Source organism: Anser anser, assembly GCF_964211835.1.
Source record: "Anser anser genome assembly, chromosome: 1".
NCBI lineage: Eukaryota > Metazoa > Chordata > Aves > Anseriformes > Anatidae > Anser > Anser anser.
In genome coordinates this window covers 58,459,195-58,468,323 of record NC_139720.1, presented here as the reverse complement: position 1 = coordinate 58,468,323, position 9,129 = coordinate 58,459,195, and the positions used below count along the sequence as shown (strand labels likewise).

Sequence of the window (9,129 nt, the reverse complement as noted above, 5' to 3'; positions counted from 1 at the left end):
ATCCTTGCAGCTGTGCCTGTCTCCAGTCACATTGTTATTTATGGACAACTATTTAGTAAAACAAATAATTTCAATAGCGTGCCATTGAATTTAGGTTACTAGAACTGTAACTAGTCATTTTTCATTTAACCTTTGAGATCCAGTTTGGCCTTACTGTACTCTTGGCGTTGCAGCATCTTTATGCTCCCTCACCACGTGGCTACTGAGCTTCAAAGCCACTGCGTGCTCATGGCCAGCTTCTGTCAGTAGGTCGTGTCAATTCTCTTTTAGATGGAAGGGCTTGTAGGCTCACCTGTTATGTTGAACACATAGGTAGTTTAATAACATGAATGATTATGAACTCTCTCTGAATTAGGCCTCAGGAACTACCAGGACATGATGATGCCCAGAGCCCTTCGCCAACACTAAGCAGTGCGGGGCTCTCACCATTCCAAAATGAGAGATGTGGCTCTCACCGTTTCAAAGCTACTTACATGGCAGACTTGGGTTCATCTCTGTGGGCAATCAAAATGAAGTCAGCCTTCCCCAAACTTTTAAAAGGCAGGTGTCCTTCATGGAGGTGTCACCAGCTTATGGCCCTTGCGGTCCAACGTTCAAAGCTACCCAAAAGGTGCAGACACTTTGAAAATCTGATGTAGGTCCTTTCTGTACATTATTTCTGTTCTACATGCTCTAGGCATTGAGAAAGTCTTATCAATGGCATTCCTGGAAGTATCTGGCATTCCATTCATTGCATAAATCATGTATTTCTCACCTCACAATGACCGTCTCTGGCTTCTGAACATTATGTTCAACACTAATGCATTGATCAGGCTCAAATCCCGTCTTCAAGAGCTCCTCTGTAAGCACAGCAGATAAACTACCTCTGTGTTCCTCAATGAAAGCTGAGAAGTAAAGGGCTTTGCCCCACCTCAGTGTAAAGCTCTGGTGCTTCCCCCAGGCCCTTTCCTGCACTGGAAGCCTCCTGGGAAACACTACATTAACTAAGCAGCAATCAAAAAAAAAAAAAGGTGCAAAGAATATTCCAAATGTTTATTATGTATTAAAAATACCGCAAATAAGCCATACAGTTCGTTTCACAGTAACCTAAACAACATTGTTCAAGAACTTGAGAAGTCAACAGAGAACAGTGCAGTTCAAACGGTGACAACAGTTATCTTAATGCCATGGGTCCCTCCTTCTTTGCCAGCAATTCTTTCCTATTTACTGTGGGAACAACAGGAAATACAGTTCACTACTGATTTACCTAAGAGAACTCCTTTTTACCTGTGCTGTTCCCACAAACACATCACTTTTGGGAAGTGCTATTTCTAGGAATGATTTTCCTAATGTAGTCAAAGTGCAGGCAGAGGTGGGCACGATGCGCACGAGACAGCGGTGGCCCCTATATCCAATGTCTCCACGTGCAGACACCTGTATCAACTCTTTGGATAAAGTTGAAAAGTAAACTTGAAAAGGAGGGATATTAGAAATCCTTTCCAAAAAGACAGAAAACCGAGAAAGTTGTGGAAGTGGTTTTAAAATGAACTCCAACACCTAGAGTATTGCGACACCTTTTCCTCGCTCTCAACCAGTTACTGGAAGGATCCTTCACCACCAGCGCCCCAGGCAGACAGACACCTGGGGACACCAGCGATAAGGAATTGACCCGAAGTCCTGAGTGTGCATCAATAGTTCAGGTCACTGACAGCTGTGTGAAAAGTACACATTTAGAAGCAATTCTGCTGATTTCATGCTGATTTCCCCCCTTTTGTGTTGTGAAGTGTAACATTATTATTAGCATGCTTGCTATACAGGGACACAAGAGCTGTGACTTTTGTCCTCCCTCATTCAAATTTGTGATCATTTTTACAGAAAATCCTGCATCACGGAGAATTAGGACTTTACAAGAAACAGCCTCATCATGTAAACAGCCCAAAAATATGACAGAAATATTACTGTACCCTGTTGAAACTTTCCCCCTCTTTCAGATGTCCATGTTAAGCACTGATCTTCCTCACTGGCAGCTACAGACGCTGGTAAAGAAGCCTGCGATCATACAATAAATCTCTCCCGCCATGTGGTGGAGCACCTCTCTCAGGTCTCAGCCCCAAGCAACACCACTTACCTCAAACCTTTCCTTACTGGGGGTCCAACTAACGCCTGTTAGCTCCACAGTACAGATTACGGGCACACAGAAACGTACTGCAGCTCAGCTGGTACCTGCTACAGGCTCCATGGCTGAGCCCCAAACTGCAGAAACAGATGAGTTGCTTCAAACCCTGTCCACAATTTACCAGTAGCAGTTTCAGACAGGGTGATAGGTTCGTTCTTTTGTTCCTTGAACCAAATGTATCACTAAAATCGTCAGTGCATATGGCACTTCTTCATACCAGAACAGCTGTGGCCCTTTGGTGTGGGTTATATAGTGTCCTAGCGTGAAACACCTTAATACCGTTAAATATGTGCCCATGCTAATGAGGCTGTCGTGCCTTAGTTACACCACTACGGTTTCAGCGGTACAACTTTACAGAGAAGAAGAGCCCTTAGAAACTCAACCCCCAACTAAACTCATGTTTTCTTAAAACAAAATAGGAAAAAAAATAAAATAAAAAACTACACCAAAAGAGAAATAAAGGAAATAAGCAGAACTGTCTCTATTATTAAAGTATTCTTATTCTCTTTGGAGGTATCAAACTGCTTTTAAAAAGAGTAAAAAACTGGGCATACAAAAGCTATTTTCTATAATCCAATATTTGCACAAGGAGCACTGCTGCCTAAACTTTTTCGTGTATTTTTTCTACTTTCACAAACAATCTTTCCAGATCATTCCTCAGGTCATCTATTGAGCTCTTCACAGACTCCAAGTTGTTCTCATTATTTTCAATTTTCACGGAGTAGGAGACTAAACTATCCACTGCAGTTCTGATCATTTTCAAATCTGAATCAACCTGGCTGACAGAAGATCTCAGTTCATCTACAGAGCCTTCCACAGAATTAAATTTTTCAAGATAGCCTTGAGAATGTGCTTGATCTGTCTGAAGATTTCCTTGGTCCAACAAAGCACTAATTTGCTTCTGGACATCCTGAAGAGCACCAGAGGATGGCAGGTCACTGATGCTTCTTCTCAAGTTCTCTACGTCATTGTACAGTGAGGTCTGTGATTCACCAAGATTTTTGAGAACGTCTGAGACTGAAGTGACGTCCATACCCGAGATTCCCTGAAGATCACTCATGCTTTGTTCTAGAGTATTGAGCTTATTCTCGTACTCTGCCTCCTTAGAAAGGAAAGACTGCAACTTTTCACCATGCTGAGCAGCAACAGAAGTTAGAGACTCCAAGCTCTCTTCTATGTGTCTCAGTCGAGACTCCAGTCCTTCACTGTTCTTTTCAAAAGTTTCTAATGCTTTTCTGAAGAGTTCATTTTCTTCCCATTTGCTGAGCTCGGCTTTAACCTGCAGTAAATCTTCATCAAGTCTTCTAATGTCACCAGGGAGATGCATAATAGAATCCTCTGCCCTCAGAACTTTCTCTTGTAAAGCTTTTAATGAGAGGTGTTCAGTGTCTGCAGCCTCTTTGAATTTCTCATGTTCCTGTTTGAGGTTGACTAACTCTTTCACTTCGGTATACACATCAGACTCCATAGAGTCTATTGTGCTCTTCAAGGTCTCTATGTCCTTTTCTTTGCTTTTCATGGATGCTTGCATCTCATCAAAAGCATCTTTTAGCACCTTTATCTCATGCTTATACACATTTGCTTCTTCTAGTGAATCAACCTTTGCTTTCATATTGTTGATTTCATCTTGGCTCCTTTGCTGGACTTCAGTGAATACAGCAATGTTATCATTTATAGACTTGGTTAGCTCTGTTAGTCTCTCTTCCACTGTGTTTTCCAGCGATGTGAAGTCTCGTTCCCTTGCATCCTTCACCATGTGGATGCCATCAGACAAGTCTTTCAAAATTTCATTTTGCAGCTTCTGAAGCACTTCACTGATCCGGTTTATTTCACTCTCCCCTTGCTTAACAGCCTTCTCAGTAACCTCCTGCTTCTGCTGAGCAATTTTCATCATGGATTCAAAATCCCCAAACGTGGCTTGAAGGGACCGCACCTAAAACAGAAATCCTGATGGTTAATATTTACAGTTTCATCCTTACCAGCATCCTTACCGTTTGTTTCTAAGATTCTTATGGCCCTCACTACCATATTAAACAATCACTTTGCAATCCATCACACTCCCTACCTGAGATCACTCTATAGCACACAGATCCAGGAGGTACAAAAAAAGCCAGCATGAAGAGTCTTAGGTGATCTATAGGCCTTAGATCTATAGGTGCACATACCTTCCACTAAGGACACCTGGCCCTCGCTGACCTGCCACAGATTATCCAGGAAATCTGTGGAAGTGAAAATCAAGCCCAAGCCTCCACAGTTTGCATCTGGACCCCTGAGCTATATGATTCCTTGGGTTGGCTCTACGTACGTACATAGGCTTAGAACAAAGCTGTAGCAATGGCCAAGGGGACTCACTGGCTTCTGTCTCAGGTTAATACAGAGAGCTGTTACCACTGGGTCGGGTGTGCTATGAAGCTTCCCGATCACAAAAACTCTCTTTACCACAGTTTTAGTGGCAGAAACAGGGAAAAGGGCAAGGGGTGAGCAGCTCTTGAAGTTAAGATCCAGGCACACCAACAGGGAAGCATGGATTACTTAATTCTGGGACCAAGCAGAGTATCAGACTCAAGACTGTTGAGAAGTCTTTTTGTGCGTGTGTGGGTTGTATTTTTCTGAAGTTTGTAAAGCAGCGTAAGCACTCCCGCTGGCTGCAACAGGAATCCGTCACGAAGAAAATACCTCAAGGGTTTGGCATGATGGCAAGTGCTGAGTAATGCATGTTGCCTTGCCTCATGCTACTCTCTGTGTCTGAGGGGTATATTAATCAGGCATGCCACATGGACTGCCATGTTTACTGATTAGATACACAGCTGGAGGGGTGGTTTTATTTTATAAATAGAAGGAAATATACTTTATTTATTCCTAGAAAGAAATATACAGAGACTTTTCTCTTCTTTTTAACTGAGAATGGCTCCAGCAATTCCCAGGCAGCCTCTGAACCTAGAATTTCATCTCAGAACACCTATTTGTATTTTTGCAAAACTTAATTCCCTGACCAAATCCTCATTGTTTTTAAGGGAATTCTACACAGTGAAAGAACTCGAGAGCTTGGCTGTGAGACTTGCTCTTGGTTTGAAGGATCCCCAAAGTTTGAAGAATACCCATAAATATTACTTCCTTTACCCCCCTCTTCTGTAAAAGGGTTTGCAATAACTTCACATTCCCTATACTTGTATTCTCTAGCACTTGCATAGGAAACTAGAAATGAACGAAAGAGGGGGAACAAAGAAAGTAATTCTGCCATACGCATTGCAGCAGGGCAACAGCCATTACTCTGACTCATCAGCCCCACTTCCACTACATTTTAGCTGTCATTCATTCTGATTTTCTCTGCATAGCATTTTCTGAATGACTATAAATGGACTTCAGAAATCTAGAAAAAGAGTGCATCAAAGTTCTTCTCCCTGTCTTATGACAGAATTTATTTTCTTTGACACATCTGAACCACCAAATTGAAATTTGCAACTAACCATCTTCAAATGTCTGTCTAAGAAAAGGCATCAGAAATGGGCAGGGGACGCCTCTAGAGTGCCAGGAGACCTCTGCTGCTGTACAGAGGGAATCCAGCCCTCCACACTTATAAAGTACTTTATATGAACTTGTCCACTACATTTGGGCAATGCTCATGGTGTAAGTTGGAGCTGCTTTCCTATACTTCTACATGGGCCAGCTGTTTGAAGATCAGAGAGCTCTGATATAATAAAATGGACCCGAATCCTCTAACTAGACCAGCTTCTAATCTCACCTGTCCAAGCCTATGCTCAGCTCACCAAGAGCCACCAGGGCCCAAAGCAAACCCCTCACAAGAGGAATGTAAAACTCCCAACTTCAAAGTAATAGCTCATCCCCACTGCGCGGTTGGCTTGTGCATGCACCTACTTGTGAGTTTGCCTGCTTGCTCTTTGTGGCTGGCAATGTTTGAAACCATAGCCCTTGAAAAGTTTAACACCATAAACAGCACATAAAAATATAGCTAGAGCTAACTTCTACGTCTTCTCTAACTGGTCATACTACCTTGTATTCAAACACCAAGCAACCTTGGCCTCTCTGAAAGCTGTGCTATATTGAAGACTAAATTTCCACATCATTTCCTTTCTCCTCCTACTGCTGATGTGTAAAACAGATGAGCTTATATAACACTTACTCCTGACAAAAGCTCTCTGCAGTAAAAGAGTAAAGGGGAAAGACAGCTCCATATGGCAGCCTGCACTGACAGTACCCTCTAAGTACAACGTGGGACCCCACACTTTTTTACAACAGAGAAATAATGGTCTCTTCTTCCTCAAGTGCTCTCTTCTGCAAATGCAACTCAAAGCCACAGCAAACAAAGCTTTCAAGGGTTACATCGAAAGTCTGTTTTATCTTTCCCATCTCTTATTCTTGTATTACTGTATGTCTCACATCAGCCGTCTGCTATATATAGGAAATCAGTTTCAGTTCTCTTTCAAAGTAACTATTTATAAACTTACACTATACACCTCTCTCTTATAATATGCAACAGATACCTAAGATCTTCTGCAACAATGCAGAGACAAAGGCAGCAATCTGCATCCATTCCTGTGCTTGGATGAGCTTATATATTGCTCATACATCTGGCTTCTATACTCGTGTACTGTAATCTTACATCCTGTTCCCTGCCATTGCAATTTCTTCCATCCTACAAAGAGTGTACAAAAATGCCTTAAAAACTGGAAGGAAAAAAAAAAAAGTTAAAAAAAAATGCTGGTTCAAATCACAGCGCAGTCATCAGCGGGGAAAATAAAAGGATTTAAAAATCACCTTTGGAAACACCACTGTGGCCCTGCGTTCTCGCAGCAGCCCTTCTCCCCTCCAGGACTTTTCCTTTTCCTCCCCATGAGAGGAAGCGCCACGGCGGATCCCACAGACTCCACGTGTGCATGCTGCCGTGTTTCCGGGAACGCCACGGGGCGGCGGGGGGACCCTCGCCAGCACCAGCCCTGCTGTCCTGCCCTGTCCCGTCCTCCTGATGGGGCCCAGGCCCCTCAGCCACGGGGACTGGGGTGTCCGCAGGGAGAGGGCTTGCTGAGCGTGCAGCAGTCAAGCTGGGACAGGAATCTCCTCGTCTTTGATCTGCTTGAGTTGTAACTTCACTTACTGCTCACAAGCCCGTTTACCTACTCCCTAGACTGAAGCCTGCTATGTGCATTTTGCTTGATTACACGCTGTCACATGCAGTGTGTTTGACAGGTTTCGGGCCCCTTAAGACATATCCCAATGGGAAGTGCCACTTGTCAAGCTCTAGCTCGAGGGCTCACAGGGCCTGAGCGAACAAAACCAAAACCGGGGGGGGGGAAGGAGCGCTTCCTTCACATCCCTCAAGCCACTCTCTGCCAGCAGCTTCACACCCCTGCTACGGCTGCGGCGGCCTCGCTGTCTGTGCAGGAGATGGCGGCAGGGGTTGGCAGGCGTGTCAGGCCTGCGCTGCTGGCACTCCTGGGTTCCTGGGTAGGACCGCTGCGGCTCCTGCCACGTCCAGCCAAAACCTTCAGCCCCTGTGCGTGCACCTGCCCGCCGGACGTGGCACCGAGGGCAGGCCACCCCTCACCGCGCTGCCTTTGCACTCGCGACGGGACAGCGTGACAGGAGATGACCGATGGTCAGCTCTCGCACCCGCGGGTCCCACCGACGCCCGGGCGTACGGAAAATGGCTTCGTGCCCCAGCCAAGCCGAGCAGGGGCCGGCTGCCGCCTGGGCTGCCCCCGGGGCCACGTTTGCACCCGCTGGGAGACACCCAGCCTTTCGGGAGGGTGGAGCGGGGACACCTCCCTGCCTCCCCGGTCCCCCGCCGCCCTACCTTCTGCACCACGGCGTCCAGGGTGGCGGCCAGCTCCTGGCGCTGCCGGCCGGAGGCCTCCCTCTCCCGGGCGCTCCGCCCGACCTCCTCCCGCAGCTGCCGCACGTACCAGCCGGCGGGCAGCGCGGCGCCCAGCACCACGGCGGCGCCCAGCAGCAGCGCCCAGCCGCGGCGAGGAGCGGAGCCGGAGCCGGAGCGGTTTCCCCCGCCGCCGCCCCCCGCCGCGGCCCTGCCGCCCCGGCCGTGGGTCGCCGCCGCCGGCTTCTTGGCCGCCGCCTCCTCGGCGCCGCCGGGCTGCGAGCCCCGCTCGTTGGCGTTGGCGGCGGCGGGCGGGCTGCCCCCCTTGGGGCCCCGGTGCTTGGCGGACGACATGGCGGGACGAGAGGGAGAGGGAGAGGGAGGGAAGGAGGGAAGGAAGGAGGCTGCCGCGGAGCGATGGGGCGGGGGCGGCGGCCGGGCAGCGCCGAGCTCCCCTCCCCGCCCCGCCCCGCCCCGGGGAGCCGCCACGCATACGGGGCCGGGCCCGGCCCGAGGGAGGCAACGGGGGGGGGGGGGGGGGGGGAGGAGGGGGCGGCCGCTGCTCAGCCCCCGGGAGACGGGGACGGGAGCCCGGGGGAGGTCCCGGGGCGGGGAGCGCCGCCTGCACCCCGCCGAGGACCGAAATTCGCTACAGAGCCCGTGAGCTCTGAGCACGCTCTTCCTTCTGTCTCCCCACGTCGGCGCGGGCCCGCTGCCTTCATCTTCCCAACCGTGCCCCAGCCAGGGCGGCAAAGGCTGACGGGCCTGTGCATACAGGGTGCCACAGTAAACAAGACACCGTTACCCCAATCTCTTGCTCCAGGCAGGGCCAGCCCGCAGAGCACAGCCCCCCTGTTTCTTCTCGGTGCTCCCAGTTTCTCTGCTTCTCGTACATCACAGTAAGGAGGCAGATGGAGAGGGAGCTGAGTGATTGGGATGTGCTGGCGTGGAGAGGAAAGTGAGGGTGGAGAGAGCAAGGCATCGCGAAGGGGTGAGGAGCTGGCAGAGGAAACTGCCTGCTGTGCATTGAGTTAGTGGTCGCGTGGGGGGAAAAAATGCATCTGATCATCTGACAATCCTTGCACAAGGGAACTGGGTGGTCTTGACGCTGCAGTTTTAGGGCACAGGTAGTAGAGGGCTGAGG

At 48.4% G+C, this 9,129-nt stretch overlaps 1 protein-coding gene across 1 annotated transcript; it reads right to left on the bottom strand.

The window, feature by feature from the left end:
* Positions 1–1,011: 1,011 nt before the first annotated feature.
* CKAP4 (cytoskeleton associated protein 4) lies at positions 1,012–8,464 on the bottom strand. Its single transcript, XM_083802606.1, has 2 exons — positions 7,968–8,464; positions 1,012–4,088 (listed from the first exon to the last, which is right to left on the bottom strand). Exons 1-2 carry the CDS (start codon positions 8,337–8,339, stop codon positions 2,757–2,759), a joined length of 1,704 nt encoding a protein of 567 aa, XP_083658732.1. The 5' UTR covers positions 8,340–8,464; the 3' UTR covers positions 1,012–2,756.
* Between the last annotated feature and the right edge of the window lie 665 nt (positions 8,465–9,129).

What these genes read in the sequence shown, in the direction of transcription:
- CKAP4 (XM_083802606.1), bottom strand. Translation starts at nt 8,339, where the DNA reads ATGTCGTCCGCCAAGCACCGGGGCCCCAAGGGGGGCAGCCCGCCCGCC. An exon ending in TGGACGCCGTGGTGCAGAAG is followed by an intron (nt 4,089 to 7,967) that starts GTAGGGCGGCGG and finishes TTTCTGTTTTAG; the next exon opens with GTGCGGTCCCTTCAAGCCAC.